Source organism: Pleurodeles waltl, chromosome 11, assembly GCF_031143425.1.
Source record: "Pleurodeles waltl isolate 20211129_DDA chromosome 11, aPleWal1.hap1.20221129, whole genome shotgun sequence".
In the NCBI taxonomy this organism is placed as follows: Eukaryota; Metazoa; Chordata; class Amphibia; order Caudata; family Salamandridae; genus Pleurodeles; species Pleurodeles waltl.
In genome coordinates, this window is record NC_090450.1 from 927,072,686 (window position 1) to 927,093,718 (window position 21,033).

Sequence of the window (21,033 nt, forward strand, 5' to 3'; positions counted from 1 at the left end):
CCTTATCGGTTTCCCCTTATTGGATTTTCATTTCATTACATTTTACTCAATTTCTAGTTCTGCTTGAGATTTTTATTGTTTTCCATTTCAACTTTGATACTGCTATGGTACTATACAAATACTTTAAACAGTACCATAAGAGAAGCTTGTCTGCTCTTTGTCATAGCTACAAAAGGGTTGAGCTCAGGTTCATTTAGGGACTTTGAGTGTTTACTCTGACAAGGGTTTAGCTTATTCCTGGATGGTCTCAACACACCCTCCAAAAAATGAAAACAAGTTACTTATCTGTAACTTCAGTTCTCCAGTTCTGGCATCTGTCAGATTCACATACTTGTTTCATCCCTGAAGTGGGAGTCCCACCGTAGGATGTTTCTTACAATGGGAATCCCCTGTGCGTACAATTAAGATGTTATGCCCAGCACACTACGGCAACCAAATTCTGATACAAAGCATTCAGGAGCACCAATACACAGTGAACCACTGGATATGTTTGAGACCAATGACTTAGCCTAGATCAGAGTGGATTTCTGTGCCAAGGTAGCTCACTATATGAGTAACAAAACTTTTTTTTTGTTTTTTTTTTAAATTGCTATAGTTTCCTTGTCCCTCCGATGATGTCACACTTACTCTTGAGGTCAACAAAGGAATAAACTCCTTCCTGGTGAAATTAATTTATGACTCCAGGAAGGGGACTGCTATATCATGGTCAGTGTACTACGACAATCTCCCGGACATCCTGAGAGGCCAAGATTCCCAGAAGACGTGTCGCTCCTAATCTTTTGTTATCTACAAAGCAATGCTGCTTGCTCAAACAAGATAGACCCTAAAGTAGAGAATGGGTTACCAGCTAATGCTGGTCTGATAGCTCAGAGGTGACTTTCTGGCAAACTCTTTTTAAATAAGCTTGAAGAACTCATGGCCAAGGTTCCCTCCTTGGATAAGGCCAATGACTAAGACGTTTTTGGGGCCTCCTTTCTGAAGAGGCCAGTCAAAGCAAGAGTGCTGCACTACCAGTCATCTGTCCAAAGTTTCCAAATGGGGCAGCATGGTAGAGAGGTGGTCCTACAGATTTGTCCAGTTAAAGACGTCTGGCAAAACACATAATGGCTGTGCCATAAATATTCCTGAAGAATTAAAAACCTAAGACACATTGGCCTGATTCATTCAAAAGTGCTGATTTCTAATGTAGACCCTGTGTGTTCTTCAAATTGTAAAAGGGAAAAAAGTTCAACACTGAATTCTATGAAAGCAGGAGATTATCCTTCAATAATTCAACAAACCATTGCCCATCACTGGAAAGCTGTCATACCACCTTCAATCTGGGAGTGGAGAAAGGTCTGGATTGGTGAATGGACAGGGGGCGGACAGTTTTTGAGACTAGGGGCTGCCCTCCAAAGTGAGAATCTGACAGAAGTGAGTGGACTACAGTGGGATCACCATCCCACACGGAGATTCTTGATTTACAACTTTTGAGTCAGGAATTCAGACTTGTGGTTCGGAGGCAACGCTGTAGGGAGGTAGATAGCCCTATATGGAATTAGAGGGGGTGGGTGTACAAGGTCGGCCTCATAAACACCCTCTTTATGGACAACTGGATTGTTTAGAAGCACACCTAAACATTTCCATTTTCACCCATTATCTACTGGAGGATTAAGCATACAGGATAGGAACTCTTCCATCATCAGCAAACCTCATTGTGGGGAGTTATTCACCAAGAGAAAACAGTGGGAAAAAAATAGATGAATCACCACATCAATTGTTTCTAACTGCTGACAGGCTGTTTTATGGGCAAATGTGTCCAAAGAGGAGGGTTTTGGGTGTTGAGGTGGTTAAGGCCATCACATGGAGAATTAGAGACAGACTGCCATAGTCATGCAGCGGGCATGGCCAGAAGACTCAGTCAAGTAGGCGGGGATGCCCACTTACTGAGGGACACAGATTTTGGGTCTAGTAGGCGGATGTGTCCACACCCAAATCTTCCTCTCAGTTAAGAGAGACTAGGATGCTTTAGAATAGTTAATTGCTTTGAATTGGCAACTTTTCAGGTGTGGCTTTGCTAGTTAGCCCTGGGCAACACACCCTTTGATCCGCAAACTGATTCAGTGTCTCAGATGGTCTTTTACCTTGAAGCCCAAGTACTGCATGCTTTGTGTTGTGTCAAATTACTTCCTCTCAGGAAAAAAGGAAAGAGCATCTCTTGAGAAAGGAGATTTCAGCTAGAATAGTCAAGTCTTTGTTTGGTGTCTAGATGTCAGGTCCCATACATTCAAACTTTGGATCTTTCCAGCATGATGTTTACCCCACACAAGGTAATGTTTACCTTCCGGGGGGGGTGTATTTGGAGGTGATTAAAGGACATTATGAGAGGCGGCGACTTGAGTCCAAATTCATGAGTTTTCCAACATGCATAACTCACACCCATGCTGCTGATATAACATAATATGTCTCCACTAGCATGAAGCAAAGTTTAAATTCTGTCCCACCAGAAAAGAAGCATCTCTCTGCTGCTTTCCATCCTCATATCTAAGGGCATTGAAAAGTTAATACTGGGGCATTTTGAACATGAATTCTACAGTGACATTTTTGCTATTTCTGGAAGGACATATATGCAAGTTTTGATTCATATGAGCTGATATGCAGAAGTGATGAGAATAATTGCTTGGGAGGTGGTCATTTCGTACAAAGAAAGAAAATGCTGCTTCTTCTGGAGGATTGTTTCCTGGACTTCAGGCAGCAATAGGTTTATGATAGTTTCTTTTCTTCCACAGACCCACAGGAGTTGTAGCCGTTGGAATGTTACCAATATATTAAATCAAGTAATGTTTATTTTTACATGCCTCCTGCAATATTAAATAAGGAGAATACATGATCCTTGCCTGAGAGTTCTTAAAAGAAAGTTCTTCACACTAGTTAGGGAATTTTATATTATCCCAGTCCGCACTTAAAGGGTCAACAATTAGGCAAGAAAGAACATTAAGCCTAAAGATCTATTAGTTTCAAGATAGCACACAACACAAGAATGAAGATTCAGAAACATACCTTGTTTTATCAGTTAACGTACTAGAGCAAAGAATACTTTAATAGTGAATGCAGAACTCATTTGCCGTTTTCTGGTGTTACACGTATAAAAACTATAATTGAAACATCTGTACATATAATTACTAGCCCAAATACTCACCAAGGTGGGCGAAAAACTTCTCATTTTGAGATCATCATTGATCCATATTCTTGCAACATCTTTACTGGGAAAGTCTTTTTTAGCACCATTACTTAAATCAGCTGCCAAGTAAAAACATTTGAAATTAAAAATTGCAATTTCTGTAAAATTCTCAATGTCCACAGTCTAAAGCTATTCGAATAGTCAAAGCTACAATAACTTTGGCATGCAAACTTTACACTGTTTTCATGAAATATTCTGCACAAAAACCTAGTAACAAATACACCACAGCAGAGCAGGCTTCAACAGCTGAAAATAATCTTAATCTTTGCTTTGCCACTATGGAAAATAATTCACAGAATGTTTTAAGCATGGAAGTAACGTCAATTGCACTGGTTCCTCATCACAGGATAATTCATTAAAGTCATAAGTGTTGGGGCACGGCAAAGGTGTCAAGATGGCGGCAGCACTTTTGTAGTGCTCCGGACCCCTCCATCATCCGCCTCTAGCTACACCTGCAATCTGCTCTCACTGGCAGCACCTTCTTACCTGGGGGTCTGCTGCTCCCCCCGGGGCGAGCGGTGGAGCCGGCGTGATCGGCCCGGGTCTCTGGCCATCTGCGGGGCACGACCGAGTGGCGGCCTCCTGAAGACAAGATGGCAGGTGGCGCTGGAGGAATGGACGGGGGGCTGTGACGGGCCCTTCCTGAAACTCATGGGCGCATAGAACCACAGCACGAGAACTGCAGGCGGTGCGGTCGGGGGGCCCGAGGTGGCCGGAGACGACCAGAAACTGAGTTGGGGCTCCTGGGCGGCAGGGCTGAGGTGAGCGCGGCCCGCACGCTTGGATGAGCGGCGAGGCAGAGCAGAGGTGAGGAGGAGAGGGGCCCAGCTGGTGATAGAGAAGGGGCCCCTGCCGCTGTCTGTTCTGCTTGTTCCTCCCCCGCCCCTCCCCCCCCCCCTCGCTGGACTGTGGTGGCGAGTGGAGGATGTCTGCCCGGCCCTTCGCCGCGACCGGAGGACACAGCTATGTTGAGGCCGCTGCGGTTAGATGACTCAGATTTGTCCCACAGTCCGGTGCTGTAACTATACCAACAGATAACTGAACATGGAAGGGTGCTAGCTGCTGAATGAGAGACACTACTACTGCTAATGACTAATTGCTACTTATTGTGTTTTTCTTTGATCCGAGGATATGGAGGGGTAATCCACTGCTCAATTAGTTAAGGCATACTTCACTATGTTCGAGAGTGAGGTGGTTGATGTGGGCAACTGATGCTTCGGGGGGGGGGGGGGTTGGGGACACGTGTGGGGTGGAGTGGGAGCTGGGGGTTAGGGAAGTTGGGGCCTTGTTTTAAGGTATGTGTTACTGTTTACTGTTGCATTGGCATGTTCGTATGTGTTAGCAAGTGCACAGTGCAGGAGAGACAGGGAACCAATCGACGGGGAATGGGCGTTCAATCTGTTGCACAGAGGGCAACGTAGGAAGGGGGCTTCAGACCAAGGAGCGGCACGCTCCGGTAACTGCCCTGTAGCACCTGGTAACAGCTGTTTCCATGAGCCCGGCGCAGGTCATATGGTGGAACGTTAATGGTCTTTTAGGCAAAATTAAGCGTACCACAGTGTTAGCTTTTGTGCACCGATATCGCCCTGATGTGCTCCTGTTACAAGAGACGCACCTGTCGGGTGATCACTGTCCCTTTCTGGCCCGTAGGGAGTTTGATAGGGTGTATCATGCGGGATTCACACGTGGCTCACGGGGAGTGGCAATACTACTACACCGTTCATTTCCCATAACAAAGATACAGGTATTAAAAGAACGGCAGGGCCGCTATGTGGCCATCACGGGGATGGTAGAGGGTGCCTCAATTTGATCAGTGCTTATGTCCCCCCTGCAATGGTGCGAGGGACCCTCAAAGATCTGACTAAACTGCTCCTGGAATTGCCGCTGGGACTCACTATGCTGGGAGGGGACTTCAATGCGGCTCCGGACCTGGCCCTAGATGTAGCTGGTCCACTCTCCACTTATAGACACACAATGGCGGCGGGAATCACGGGAGGGCTTACGGCGATGGGGCTTTGCGATGCATGGCGGATATGGCATCCAAGACGGCCGCAGTTTACACATACTTCGGCTGCTCACGGGTCGCAATCTAGAATTGACTTGGTGCCATTGCAGAGTATGGACTGCGCCTGCCTCTCATATCGAAATCCTAACTCTAGGGGTTTCCGATCATGCCCCCCTTTGGTTCATTGTGGGCCATGCTCGGTCGACTGCCCGCCCTACATGGCGGCTGAAGGCACGGTATTTGCAGGACCAGATCTATGTTGAACAGCTAAGGCAGGCACAACAAGAATACTTTGAACTGAACGAAGGATCTGTGGTTTCCTCGGGAACCTTATGGGCAGCAAGAAAGGCGGTGCGGCCAGAAGTGTAGTGCTAGAGCGGGAACGTTCACGGGCATATAATATTGAGCGGCTGGAATTGCAGGCAATGGGATTAGAGCAAGAATATGGCACGAGGCCCAGCGAGGGGGTGGCTCGGCAACTCAGTGTGCGAAGAAACCTGAGATCAATCTTTCGAGGCCGCAAAGCACCTATGGAGGGCAACCACCGCAAAGCTCTATGGCAGGGGGGTTAAGACTGGGAAATTGCTATACTGGTTGGTCTCTCACCACCGGTCCTCTGGGATCATCCCCGAAATTGATGATGGACGAGGGGGCCGCGTTGCAAGTCATGTGGAGATGGCAGACGCCTTCGCTCGGTACTATCAGACATTGTATCAGGCGTCGACGCTGATCAAGCCAGGCAAGGTTAACCGGCTGCTAGAAGATGTTCCCCTTCTGCGACTGCCCGCGGCAGATGCGCAGGTCCTGGATGAACCAATTAATGTGGAGGAAGTCGGGGAGGCCTTATCTGCACTGAAAACGGGGAAAACGCAGAGTCCTGACAGGTTCCCCACGAAATACAACAAAGCCTTTAGAGGGGACTTAATACCGCAACTCCTAGCACTTTTACGGAGGTGGAGCAAAGAGAATACTTCCCAGAGGAGCTAGACATTGCCACTATTGTGGTGCTTCCCAAGACCCAACCCCCATCGCCCTAATGCGCAGACTACAGACCGCTATCGCTGATTAATAGTGAGGTCAAGATCTACGCTGCGATTCTCGCGGCTCGCCTTAAGAGAGTTTTGCTGCAACTAATACAGTCTGACCAATGTGGATTTATGACAGCTCGGAGCACTCGGCACTGTATCTGCCGACTACATGTGGCTCCGGCCGAGCACCATCGATTGCCCTGAGACCTCACCCTTCTGTTCATAGATTTTGAAAAAGCATTTGATTCAGTGGATTGGGGGTTTCTGTTCTCGGCACTCCGAAGCGCGGGTTTTGGACTGAGGTTTTGCCGCACGGTTCGAGCGCTGTATAATAATCCCTCGGCCCGGGAATTGGTTAACAGGGTTCTGTCCTCAATATTTGAAATGTGTCGTGGTACGTGGCAGGGCTGCCACCCTGTCCCCCCTTCTATTTGCTTTGGCGATTGAGCCACTGGCTCAGATGGTCAGGGCAGACCCAATATATCGCGGCTGGAGATGGGGGCCCTCCCGAGAAGACAGGATAGCTTCATAGGCAGACGATGTACTGCTGTACATGGCAGAACCCAATATATCGGGACCAAAAAGTCTCCACCTACTACGGCGTTACAGGCAAATGTCGGGTCTCATAATGAACCCAAAAAATACAGTGTTGGTCCCCCTGGCTAATACACGTGACTGCTTTGATTGGCAAGATATGATACCCTACGCAGGCTCAGCTTTAAATATCTGGGTATATGGGTGACCCTTTTGCTGGTCTTACCTAGACTTTTATATGTATTTCAGAATTTCCCCTTTCCAATCCCACGCTCTTGGTTCAAAGCATTAGAGAGCACCACCGCATTGTTTATATGGAAGGGGACAAGGCATCGAGTAGCGCAACAACACTGCCGAAGGGGAGTATATATATGTCGGAGGCCTGGGTGCCTCGGATCCCTAGCTATATTATCTGGCAACCCTGCAACGGGGGATGGGCAGATCCGGCCTATCTGGTGGAGTTAGAGATCTTGGGATTCCAGAGTATCCTAGATATACTATATGGTACACCCCTCCAGCGAGACATGGCAGCGATGACCGGGGGGGGGGGGGGGGTCTTCCTGGCGTGGCACGCTGTGTTAAGACTCACTCGGTGGATTGCAGTGGTCACCCATCAGACCCCGTTATGGAGGGGGACATGGCTGGGAGAGATGACTGCACTGGGAGGGTTTGGGGGGTGGGATATGCTGGGGATATAGCTGGTTGGGGACATATGGAAGGGTAATACACTGAAATCGTTTCAGGACTTGCAAGCGGACTTCCAATTGACCCACACGCAATTCTTTAAATACCTACAACTATGACATGCTTTGGGAGAACATCTGCCGATTGCAGGCCCTCTGCCGGAGTTTAGCCCTCTTGAGGCCACGCTACTAATGGGAAATATGGGAGGGAAAGGTGTTTCCCAGGTCTACAGAATGTTAGTTAACAATACACCGGGAGACCTAAACTCCCTGAGAGCCAGATGGGAATCAGAGGCGGGAGCTATGGATGAGGTGGAATTGATGGAGGCCCCGATGGCACCGAGGGGGCTGGTGGTGTCAGCAAGACTTTGTACAGTGCAATTTTACTACTTCCACAGAGCGTACTTGACGCCGCTCAGGCTGTTCAGGGCTGGTTTACGCCCCACGGCCCAATGTCCAAGATGTGCTGGGGAGTCGGCAGACTTCTTCCATATGGCTTGGTCTTGCTCAGTGCTACAGACATATTGGGGCAGGGTAGTCCGGGAGCTGAGCAGGGTACTTGAGCAGGAGGTGCAGATGTCCGCATAATTGGTTCTGCTGGGGGTGAGGGATGAAATGGGAGGAGTGCGAGCGAAACGTGCCTTTGCAGGTACTGCACTGCTGGTAGCAAGGAGAGATATTGCAGCTGTTTGGAACTCCCCTGTGGGCCCGACGCTACAGCAATGGAGAAGGGGAGTGGACTGGTGTGCCGGGCAAGAAGAATTGGTGTATGAAGCTCGGGGATGCCCTCGAAAACATGAAAGGGTTTGGAGACAATGGCTGGGGCACTGGGTTAGGGTCTGGGAGGGTAAGTTTGTGCCCTGGGTCATTGTTTGCATCGCTGTCTCTCTAGTAGAGTGCCTTATTATCGGTGGTTAATGACGCTATGGAATTGGATCTTATTGAATGCCCTGTACCAACTGTTATAAATTTGCACTTGCTCTTTTAAAACAATAAAAATTTGTTTATGAAAAAAAAAAAAAAAAAAAAATATATCATAAATGTTAAAATGATTCCCCTTGTGTGTTCGGGGGCCCCGAGCACTTCAACAATTTACGCAATGTCTAATCCAGCAGAAAGGGTGAAGAATCCAACCAGTTTTTATATTACTGAGCACTATCACAAACAAGGTTTTCCTAAGTACAGGCTTTTAAAAAGCACAATAAAAGAATATTTTCCTCAGACTACACTTCAGCATTTATTGCAATACCTTTGTTGATATGCATTAACAATGAGGAAATGCACAGCCTCATAGGCCTGCAGTGAGAAAGCTAAAAAGGTGTTGCCCCTTGAAAACTCCAGGAGCTTCTACTACTCCCAATGCTTTGTGTTGAAGCTGCCTCACATAATTCTTTTTGCAGGATCCTTAGATAAGATGAATGATACATTGGATTCTCGGATGTCCATGTACCAAATCCAGGAAGGAGGGATGGTTGTTTACAACTCAAATGATAACGTCAACATTACAGAACCGGGACACAACCATACTGATCATAAATGTTGAAACAGAGCTGCAAACAAAAACATCAAACAAAAACATCCTGTAGAGGTGCAGCTCTTGGACATGACACGGCATCTACCAGACTGAATTATATCTAGGTTAACAAGGTTCATTACAGTAGCCTGATCAACTAAGGACTCTGGGCTACTGTACCAAGACCATGTTTTGTGAAGGTTTGTAATGACCGCCAGGTGCTTTGCAGATTTCCGCCAAAGGGATAGTTATCAGGCAGGCCGTGGTGGCTGCTTCCACCTGGTAGAACGTGGTCAAACCGGTAAAGGCTTATTTGCTAGCTGTTAGCATAAGGCTGTGCATGCTATTATTTACCTAGAGATTCATTCTTTAAAAGGTAGACAGGGCTTGACTTCAAAGACTGCAACCAATATAGTACTGTTTGGACTTTCCTACTTTCTTGTAGTCATCTAAATAAAAATGAAAAACTTTAACATTCAGGGAATGCAGAACAAGATGTGCCTGTGATAATGAATTGAAAAAGAATGGTAGAAAAGTAATGGTCTTCTTGATGTAGGACACAACGTAAGTAATAAACAAGGGGTGAGCTCTCAAAACCATCCAGTTAGTATGGAATACCATGTAAGGCTCTCCTGGTGATAAGGCTGGTCTCTCATCAGCTCTACAATTGGACGTTACTGCAATGTGGAAGACAGTTTTCCATGATACATGCTCTAATGAAGCCTTGTGAACAGGCTCAAATGGTCAGCCCATCAATTTGGTTAATACTAAAATCAACTCCCAATGTGGAGCTGGAGATGTATTGAAGAAAACACCTCCTTAAGACTTTCTGGAATGTCTGATGACGTCCTCTGAAGAAAAGCTGGCCATGCCTTTATATACGGTAGAAGCAGTGACATGAACATGTCGAGGCAAACTACTTCGACTGGGACAGATGCATTATTATTTCTGCTCTGATGTGGATTTGAGTGAGGTATGTGTGATGGTTTAGAGTTCCTGACAAGTGAATTACTCAGAGATAGACCAATGGCAAAATCTCAGCTTCCATTGAAACAGCCTCTACATCAGGTCACCCTACTTGTTCAGATAATGCACTTTTGATGTATTGTCCGTCTAGATAAAGACAGTACTCTGTCAGAGCAGGAAAGAAAGGCTTGACAACTGACCCTCTCCACTTTAAATATATGCTGTGGCATCCATTTTGACCATTGTCCTTGCACTGCCAGTCCCTAGATACAGCCTCCCTCCACATCGAACCTTCTACTGTATGAAGTGGTGGCTCCTGTTAAAAATGGTTTTCCCTAGTCAAGTGCTCTATCTAGTACTACCATGATAATGATTTGTTCTCTTTCCTCAGATGCTGTTTGACACTCATTGTTGAAATGACTGCTTATCTTCCAGATACACAGAGGGGTCTTGCATGAAACTTGTATTTCAGACAACTAGAAACATATTAAGACATGGAGCTCGGAGGAGAGAAGATGTGCCTTGAAAATGAACTGGTAATCATTAGAAGATGGTATTTCTCACAAATGAATGACATTTCCTCAGAAAGAAAGATTTTTTTATGGTTGTGTCTAGTGTTGCTCTCAGGTATGATATTACTTGAGTTGGTGTGGACTTACAGTTCTACAGATTTAGCTGCAAGCCTAGCAACGTTTCTGGCGAGTTGCAATCTGGCTGATTCTTGCAGTGGGATTGTATTGAACAGTCACAGAGGTAACACTAGGGTAACCGCTATTGAATTGGCTGACACTAGTGAGGCATTTTGAAAAGGTGTGATGAGCAGACTTCAGACCAAAAGAGTAGTAAGACCAACTGGCAATGTGCTCCTCCAACAACATATCGCAGAAAGCCAAGTGCATTTTGCCAATGGAAATGCAGAGAGACACATTTTGGAGAACATTTGCGTGACGGATGGCTGTTACCCATAGTGTTAGCAGATGGAGCTTGCACCACTTTTCCCTTTGATCTAGTCTTCTGATTCCATTGGCCCCGCATTTTAATTAACTTCTGTTAGGGGCAACAATGGGATTGACCCCTCAAGTAGTAATACCCAGGTTTATATTTAAAAGGGCTATTGTAGAATGTCTAATATTTCTGCCACAGTTTTCATCCCGTCTCCTCCTGTTTGTGCTGGTTCAAAAATAAAAAGGTCAGGTTTAGACTATTCAGCTGTGCGCCTGGTTTTAGTTTGTTCAGTCTTAACCATGAAGCTAGTCTGAAAGTTACTCCGACAATAACGTCGATCTGAGTTCACCCTAGGATGTTATGGCATGTCAGGGGAAAAATATTTTAGACCCTCACAAATACATTGTCCATAAAGCAGAGTCACTTATTTGGCCCCAACATTTTAAATGCAATAGCAGCAGTGCTGCATATTTTTTCTGTCCGGAGGCGCAGAGGTTTCTGGTGCTGAAGCATCTCGATACCCAACCAATGGTGCTATGGACAGAACAGGCTTTGGTTCACTTGATAAATTCTGATTTTGATGAGGAGGCATGCATTTCTTTATAGGTCCAAATAGGTCTAGGAGTAGCTGGTCTAATTGCTGGCAGCTCCAGAAATGTTTCTTCAGCTTATTCCAGAAAAAGAGAAACCAAAGGGGAAAAACAACCTTGGTGTAGCTTTCGGCCACAGCATCTCTACTATCATAGGCATTCTGGTTTGCGGTCTGTCAAAGGGAATGCTTAGTTTGGTAACTCCTCTAATCACACCCTAATATCCACGGGTGATACATTTATTGATGAGACCACAATTGATGGGAGTACAAGACAATTCAGAATTCCTCGACATAAAGCTCATAAGGTTAGACTCATTTTGAGTAGGTCTTGAACCATAGTAGGCAACGGGATTGTCATGTTGCCAATTTTATGCAGAACCATTGTCATGTCTGCCACTGTCCCAGATGTTGTCTGCCCTTGCCTTTCTAAGAACCGTGTGAGTGTCAAATCATACCGTTCATGACAAATATAATACCTGATGCAACATCAGGCTGGTACAAGCGTCTACTAACCACCATGTCACGGTCAACCAAGAATAAATACAGACATATAACCAAAATAGCATAGTTCGAATTGATGTCCTTTCATCTTATGTTTATAAGGGAACGTACGCCTTCATGCACATAATCTATGTCCAATATTCTTACATACATCAGAAATTCCAATCTCTGATAAGATTTAGTATATAAAGGATGCTACTTGACCACTTCTCAGGCAAGGTCCTTCACCCAGATTACCTGATGGCATGTTCACAAAAGAATTTACTCAAAAGTGCAAGAAAAATATTTTACACTTTAATATGTTCTTTAAAAGATATAGACTAGTTGGGAAGAAAACTTCTCGGCATGGTTGGTGACATGTACCCCTGCCCTGAGAACCTAAAATTTACTGATATCAGTATTCGGGATCCAGATTTTATGCCATAAGCAAACAGGAATCATATGTGTACACCATAACATAGGCTTGTCTCATGGACTGTACTCTTGTTGGACTGGGAGGTGGGCCCAAAGTGCTACCACAGTGGAAGAAGGCTACTGCCTTCACCAAGAGTTAAGCAGCATAAGTGTGGTGGTGGCAGCAAACCGTGAAGAGATCGGTAGTAGTGAACAGGACATTTTTTCCTTGAACAACGGTGTGAGACCACAGACTCACTCCATTTTAAACTTCCGCTATCTGCTCAATTTGCCACCTGGCCTACATCACTTAGATGGGGAGTACTGCACAGTGTGTAAATAATGGTTCTGCACTGGTTGCAGCGTGCCTGAGGTAAGTACAGTACAAGGACATAGCAGTGTAGTGCATTGTACCGAGTATGTATGCTTGCAAGGTATACGACACAAGAGATGTAATGCATTCGCAAAAAATAATAATACATTTTTAAAAAGCATGGGCCTGCGTGAAGTACACTACATGAAGAGCGAATTGTTGTGCAGTGCACACATGGTATGTGTGTATACTGGCAATGTGTGTGTTTGTAAATACCACACACAGGGTAAATATAGAAAAGCTGCAGTGCTGAACAGAGTGCACAGACAGCTAAATGCATGTGTACATTTAATGGTACACAGTGTACATGTTGGGTATAAGTGCTGGACAGTAAGGTGTCTGTAAATGTACACTGAATAAGTGTGCCTGAAATGGTACATTAATTGGAGGACTCTGGTTTCCATTTTGAGAAGCCAAGGCCTGCCTGGTGAAGAGACGAGTAGGAGAAGAATCCCCTCCAGACAGATGTGTACTGCTGAATTCCTGTCAGCTGGGTACAACGCACACTGGAGAGAAAGAAAAAAAAAAAAAAGAAGTCTCCCTTTACAATTTAAAAGGCTGCTGAATTTTGCTGAGGGACAATCAGCTTCAGAATACATCATGTTGCGACTCTCTTCCATGAGTAAAGAAGAGAAAGAGAAGTATCCACTTCAAAATAAGCAGAATCAACATAAAAAGTTCAAAGACTCAGACCTAAATTACATTTTCGTGTCTGGAAACGGACAGATTAGACCCCAAAATTTGTCATCTGCCAAGCAGCCGGACTGGCTATGCGAGAAGGGAAAGTTCTGCAAGAGTTCTACTAGTGACCAGGACTTGGCACTAGGGTATGACTGTCTCCCTGCTGGGTGATGGAGCATCACCCAGGGAAAAAACAAAATTCCCTGAGCGAGGTGTGAGGCTGTGCATTTACTGGGTCGTTGCCCTTGTGCAGTGTTGGCTCTGCAACCCCTATTATGCAAGGAAAGGGCAGCCAGAGATTACACCATGACTTAAGCACCTTTGCAGAGGAGCCTTCACTGCTTGGCCACAGCTACCACAGAAAGTCAAGTACAGAAGGGGCACTTGGCCTAGTTGTTCCCACCCACAAAATGCCTGACAGACACTCTTCATGTTTAGCTCAGGCAGCCAGGAGCAAGACATGTGCGATTTGCACAGACGACTGGCTGCCTGAGCTGATCTTTGCTGGGCTGAAGAGGTCACAGCTCCTATGGGTGTGACCTCCTCGGCTCAGCAAAGGTGCCTCAAGGACCTTCCCCCTCGGCGACGAGGGGAGGGCGAGTGTCAATTAGTGGCACCTCGTCACAGAGTGGGGTGGGGTCAGAAGTCTCACTGACCCCATCCCGCTTTGTGACAAGGCTGAGACTGCCAGTGAGGGAAGGCAGCAGTCCCAACCCTCCTGGGACCGTAAACTTCGCACTTGTATAGCGCACTACTCACCCGTTAGGGTCTCAAGGCGCTATACGCATACTGCTGTGGAACCCCTCTTGGCTTTTCCCTGTGAGGCGCCCACTCCTGGACAACCCCAGGGTGAAGCCAGGCATCCAAGCACTGTGAGGGCCGTTGTGGAGATTAAGCAAGCTATTGCCAAGAGTTACAGAGTGGGACCCATTAATTAGATTAGGCATTGAGGCGAGAATTATCTGGTCCAAGGGAATTGAGCCCAAGACCCGCCGAGGTGGGAATTGAACCCTGCTCCCGTGCCAGATCTCTGCATCAGGGTCTGCCGCTCTAACCATTGTGCCACACTTCTCGTGTGTGAATTAATGAGTGTGTGCTTCCCACCCGACCCCCTCCCTCCTAAAATTATCGGCTGCCACTGCGTGCCTATAAAAGAGTTTGATATAGTGCTCAGCAATACTGGACCAGGTTTGTTCTTCAACCTTTCTACTGCGTTATGGCCAATAAGACTTATATTGTTGAAGTCTTCCTGGGTACTTAAACGCAGCAGGGAAATAATCTAACATTTATGACTATCAATGAAGATCCTGCAAAACAGAGCGATGCAATTAATGAATTCCAGTTTACTAAACAGCTTTTTTTTTTTATTAAAAAAAGCTATTGTATATGAAAGTGTTAAAATGAATTAAAACCCATTACATTTCAAGCCCCAGAAAGAAGAGGACAAACAGGACTGCTTTGCTTAGATCATTCTGAACCGGGTGTAGGGACTAAAGGTTAACAGCTGATAGATCATTGTTCTGCCCCTTCAAAACAGGGTAGCTTGGAAAAATATAATAATACATTCTATATTGTTGCCTGCTGGTAAAGGAATAAAAAAAAAAATACAAAAAATCATCAACTCACTACTACCATGGTTATATGTGAAAGAGAGCTAGGTCTGCGCTATAAAATATAAAACTGTTCACAAATAGTCAAATTGATCATAAACATAATTAATCTGAAGGGCATTTGGCACCCTAGGTGACTGAACCAAAAATGATACCTGAACACCACTGCAATAAAATCTAAAAACACAAGATCTGACTGAGCCTGTGATTGGCTGGGTATTACAACCAGGAACACTTCAAGGATGTGGAACTTAACAGAATATCTACTTGTCCAAGGGTCAAGATGCTTCAGAAATGTACTTATCCATTTTTAAAAAAATCCACTTTTACTATTAATTGGCAAGAGGTGAGCAGGCAGATTACAGCAGCGTTCTCATACCAGAAAAAATGAAAAACGTTTGATTATGCCAGGGTTTGGATTCTACCAAGTCTTTAATTATACCACCTTTCCAATTATACAGGTCCCTGAACATTCATGTTGTGAGAATACTTATGCCAAATTTCTAGATATACACAGGCTTTACATATGCAGTCTATTCATGTATGGACAGTAGCCAGCTTATTGAAAATTGTAGGGGTCTGAATATATCCGCTTTATCATCAAGCAAAACTTCAGATCACTGTAGTATTTTAGATATATTGTTGTAAACAATTTCCCAACATTTTGTTTCTTAGGAAGTGCCTTGTATATAACTGTTGCAAATGTGCTCTTCAACATTAGCTCAATTTCACAAAATTTTACTGTAAGTAAACCCAGAGTATATTTGTGAATCCGTATGTAGGGTATAAACAGATAACCACATATATCGCCCAACATCTGACTTTCTCCAAATGACCACATTTTGCAGTTCTTGGGCAAATCACTTCAGCTCGCTGTGCCTCCAGAACATATATCATTCAAGTGCTACATTAATGACTGGACATTTACAGTTTACACTGCTATTAACTCTGCAAGGGTTAGTCAGAGTTAATTTTTGTGGGCCCAATTCAAAAAAAGCAACTGAAGCACATTATTTTGGCTTACACATGAAAAAGTTGTTTTCCATTCCCAAGATTTACTCACCTGACGTTTAAAGTGAGCATACAGTAGGCAAGAGAAAATCCCGGGGCTAGTATGCCTTCAGGTTTGCGTACACCTCAAACCTATGCGTTCAAGGCATTCACCAAACATTCATACACTGGAAATAGTTTTAAAATGACTTCTGACAGGAAGTAGTAAAATGTTTGTTTTTTTTGTGTAGGAAGCGAATGCTTTCCTCTCCAATAAAAGATAAGTGGTGTAAGAAAATGATAATGTAGAAAAGTGTCTTGAAAAGTTAATTTTCACTTGCTCAGCAGATTTTTGCAACATCAAATATATGAATGTGCTTATGAAAAAAATGGAACTCATACCTCTGACATGTATGTGCCTCAAAACCTGCAACTGTTGCACATTTTCAGGCTGGTTTATAAAATCGAGTAAGCTCCTGAAAGTCAAATCTACATCCCCACAAAGTCACAGACCGAGGGGTGCACTTTTGTGACTTTAAGGGGGTCTCAAAAAAACAAAAGCAAAAAAAATCTAATTGAGCAAAACGATTTAATTTTGCCTTCTATTTTTCAATTTGTAAATATTATTTTTCGGTACATTTGAAAAGCAAACAAATTACACAATAATTTATCAAATTTGTCTGCAACTTTCATCTTTATTTTTTGGATTAATTTTATTCTGAAAGCAATCAATCATTAGCATCGCATCCCACGTTTCACACCTATTTGCATCTATTGAAGTATCATTGTTAGACCGGACAGCCTTAAGGGTGCTCAACCCCCAACTATTTGCCTGCCTCCCTCCATTTTTCTGACGCTGTTTTTGCTAGTTTTAGGACTCTCCACGGTTTACCACTGCTGTTCAGTGCTAAACTGCATATGGTCTCTCACCTAAACATGGTAACATTGGTTCCTGCCCAATTGGCATATTTAATTTACCTGTAAGTCCCTAGTAAAGTGCACTCCATGTGCCCACGGCCTGTATATTAAAAGCTACTAGTGGGCCTGCAGCACTCATAATGCAGCCCACATAATTAGCCCCCTAACCATGTCTCACGGCTGCCATTGCAAGGCCTGTGTGTGGAGTTTCACTGCCACTTCGACTTGGCATTTACTACTACTTGTCAAGCGTTAAACTCCCCTTTTCTTCATATAAGTAACCCATACGGCAAGGTGCTATGTAGGTATAAGGCAGGACATGTACTTATGTGTTTTGCATGTCCTGGTAGTGAAAAACCCATAAATCAATTTTCCACTAATGTAAGGCGTGCTCCTCAGACTAGCATTCCAACTGCCCTCATATACTTTTGAGTGGTAGATTCTGACCTGGAAGGAGTGGCTCTGTCATGTTTAGTATTACCAGAATGTTAATAAAAATACTGCTCATTGGTGAGGCTGGATTTAATATTACTTTTTTTTTTTTTTAAGAAATGCCACTTTTAGAAAGTGGGCATTTCTCTGCACTTACTGCCACTTGTGCTTTACAGCCCGACTCCAATCCAAGTCTGGTCTGTGCTGGTTGACAGCTCCCCTTGTGCCTTCCACTCAGACAGCCATAAACACAGGACACTCAGTGACATCTGCATATTGAATGGGTTTCCCTGGGAAGTAAGGGTGAGGGGGCTCTCACACTTCAAAGGCCAGTGACCTGCCCTCACACAAAGGACTGATAAACCTCCATCCACCCCCCCACCCCTACATCCACCCCCGCAAAAAAATCATAACTTTGCTTGTTAACATTGGATTTTCACAGTTTTGACCTTATTTTATTCAAATAAATACCTGTGAAGTATTTTACTGTATGAGTTACTGCACAAACACTTTACACATTGCCTTCTAAGTTAAGCCTGCCTGCTCTGTGCAAAGCTAACAGATGGTGAGCACAGGATAATTTGAGTTGGGTTGTGACTTACCCTGACTAGGATTGTGGTCCCTACTTGGACAAGGGTGTATACTTCTGCCAACTAGAGACCCAATTTCTAACAATCATTATAGGAGTTTTACCAATAATTTTAAGTTTTGCAAACATGCACATTTTTATAATTAAACCACTGTCAGTACTGCAAGTAAAATGACAAATAACAGAATTTTGAACACCATGAAATCTTCCAGATTCAAGTGCACAGGTGTAGCTTAGTCAGTAAGATTTGGGGTGCTTCAGATTTACCAACGATCATGCTGGCATATCATTAAAATGTATTATATGAGAAGCAGGGCACAACCTATAGCACCCCAAACTACACATTTTCAAATGCTGTGCATTAAAGTGCAATTAAACTTTTCTACTATGTGACATCCTAGAGTTAGAGGAACTCTGTAAATCTCATGTGGAAGAAGCCCATATTGCCACAATGCCTTCCAGCATAATCTGGATTTTAGATTTTTTAAATGTGTGCACTTCTTCCTTCTATATTTGGAAGCAAGGAGGGTTGCATGCATCTAGACAAGTTTCAACGTGCACAGCCATTCTTACTGGTAAGTAACTGGCTCTTCAGTTAGACTGCAAATGTCTGAGATTCACATGCTGTGTATTGATTACTTAGTGGTAGGTTTCCCCTGTGGCAACAGGTTGTGAGGAGGGAGTGGTACTCAAATGCCATTGTAGCATCTGTTCTCCTTGTATAAAAGGACCCTCATTTTGGCATGGTTACATCCACTTTTTGCCTGCTGTCAGTGTGTTTTGACTGTGTTCACTGGGATCCTGCTAACCAGGGCCCCAGTGACTGCGCTCTCTCCCTATAATTTTGGTTGCTTAGGATTTTTTGCACACCCCACAATTGACATACTGGTGCCCCCATAGAAGTCCCTAGTATATGGTACTTGGATACCCAAGGCATTGGGGCACCAGGGATTCCCCATGGGCTGCAGCATGCATTATGCCACCAATGGGAGCCCGTGCAAACTGTCTGCGGGCCTGGCATTACAGCCTGTGTAAAAAGGCGCATGCATCTGTGTGACCATAGGTCACTTTAAGTCACCCCAATGGAAGGCCGTCCTAGCCCAGAGACCAGGGCGTAAGTACCAGAGTGTAAGGGCACCCCTGAATGAGCAGGGGAGCCCCTACGAACTCCAGCTCAATTTTCCTGGACTTCGTAAGTGCATGGAAGACATTTTACCCATGTACTGGACACAGGTCATTCACTACCTGTATCGATCTACATAATGGTATCTCCAAACCTGGGCATGTTTGGAATCAAGCATGTCTGAATCATACCCAAATACTGTCGCCAGTATTGGGTGTAAGGTTCTATGCACTCTAGGGGTACCTCAGAGTACCCCCAGCACTGCTCTTACCAGTCTTCTGGGGTTTTCTGGGCAGCCTGTGCTGCTGCCACCCTACAGACAGGTTTCTGCCCTCCTGCTGTTTAACCTGCTCAAGCAGAAGAAGGCAGAACAAAGGATTTCCTTTGGGAGAGAGAGGCAACACATTCTCTCTTTGGAAATAGGAGTTACATGGCTTGGGAGGGTAGCCTCCCCAAGCCACTGGTATGCTTTGAAGGGCACATTTGGTGCCCTCCTTGTATAAACCGATTTGCACCAGTCCAGAGACCCCCCATCCCTGCTCTGGTGCATAAATGGACAATGGAAAGGGGAGTGACCACTCCCCTGTCAATCATCAACCCAGGGGTGGTGCCCAGAGCTCTTCCGGGTGGCCACTTGATTCTGCCATCTTGAATACAAGGTGGGCAGAGGCCCCCTGGGAACATCTGAGTGGTCAGGAAAGGCAGGTGATGTCGCAGCACCCTCCATATAGGTGGTCACACTGCTAGGTGACCAATCCCCCTTCCTTGGCTATTTAGGCTCTCCCGCCAGGGTGGGTCCTTAGATTCGATGTTCAAGATTCTAGCAGGACTCCTCTGCATCGTTTACTTCATTGCCACCAAGACTACAACTGGACCCTCCAGAAACCTACAATCTAACTTCAGGCAAAACTGCTTTGCAATCTTGTTTCTCCGGCTCCTTCTAGCAACTGCAACATTTCCCTGGCTGTGCATCCTCTGAGGGTGACAAGTCTTCAGCCTGCACAAGATGCAAGAATGAATCTCTATTGGAGTGAAGGAGTAACTCTGCAGCATCATCATACACCAACTGCATCAACATCCGGCTGGGAGGATCCTCTCATTTGCAAAACTGTGTGAATCCTGCAACACAGGTGGTGGTCTGGAGTGGTCTCCTCCACCAGCTGTCCAGCTTGGGAGATGGTAAGCCCTTACCCCTCCTTGCAGCACAGTACACCTGTGTACCACGACTCTTGCAGCTATACCATGGCTTGTTTGTTCCATCTCCAAAGGATCTTCAGTCTCCTGCCTGGCTGCTCCAGCAACGTGGGACTCCCAGATGTGCTGAGTGTGCCTCACGGAGACTCCTGTGCCTGCTGCCTGTGGGGTCTGCCTCCTCGTCTTCAGACTCTCCTCACTGCTGAGCTCCCTGGGACTCACCTCCTTGGGAGGAGTCCCCCCCCCCCCCCCCTGGACCTTCTTTTCCCGGCAGCTCTGCAACTCTTCATCTATGACTTTTGCCTTTGCCAAGGCTTGTTGGTGGTTTTCCAACACCACTTACCACTTACTGACTGCAAATCTTCTTCCGACTGTTCCTGTGCTGCACAGCGGACCCATCGCCTTCACCATCACCCTGGTATTGCATCTCCATAAGAGGACTGCCCTGCAACCAAAGTTCCCGTGGACAGCGGCTCTGTCCAAAACAGCGACAAAGAAACCATCTTTAAAGGGACTCCAGCCTCACTCCGGAAGCATTAGTCCCCCACACTCTGCACCAGACGCCCCCGGCTCGTGCCCAGAAGAACCAACACTGCAGAGAGGATCCCCCCCCAGGCGACTCCCACGACGTGGGCACCCTGAGATGACCTCCCTGCATCCCCACAGCGACGCTGGTAGAGAGAATTGAGAGACTCCCCCTGACCGCGACTGTCCGGTAACAAAGAACCCGACGCCTGGAAGCA

General features: G+C 45.4%; 1 protein-coding gene across 4 annotated transcripts in view; it reads right to left on the minus strand.

The window, feature by feature from the left end:
• The window catches only part of SBNO1 (strawberry notch homolog 1), a 1,077,952-nt gene that overhangs the window by 963,533 nt on the left and 93,386 nt on the right, over nt 1–21,033 (minus strand). For all 4 annotated transcript variants that reach the window (XM_069214997.1, XM_069214996.1, XM_069214993.1 and 1 more), the window contains one exon: nt 3,179–3,279. In XM_069214997.1, the coding sequence (XP_069071098.1) occupies nt 3,179–3,279 (101 nt within the window). The remainder of the gene's footprint in view (nt 1–3,178; nt 3,280–21,033) is intronic.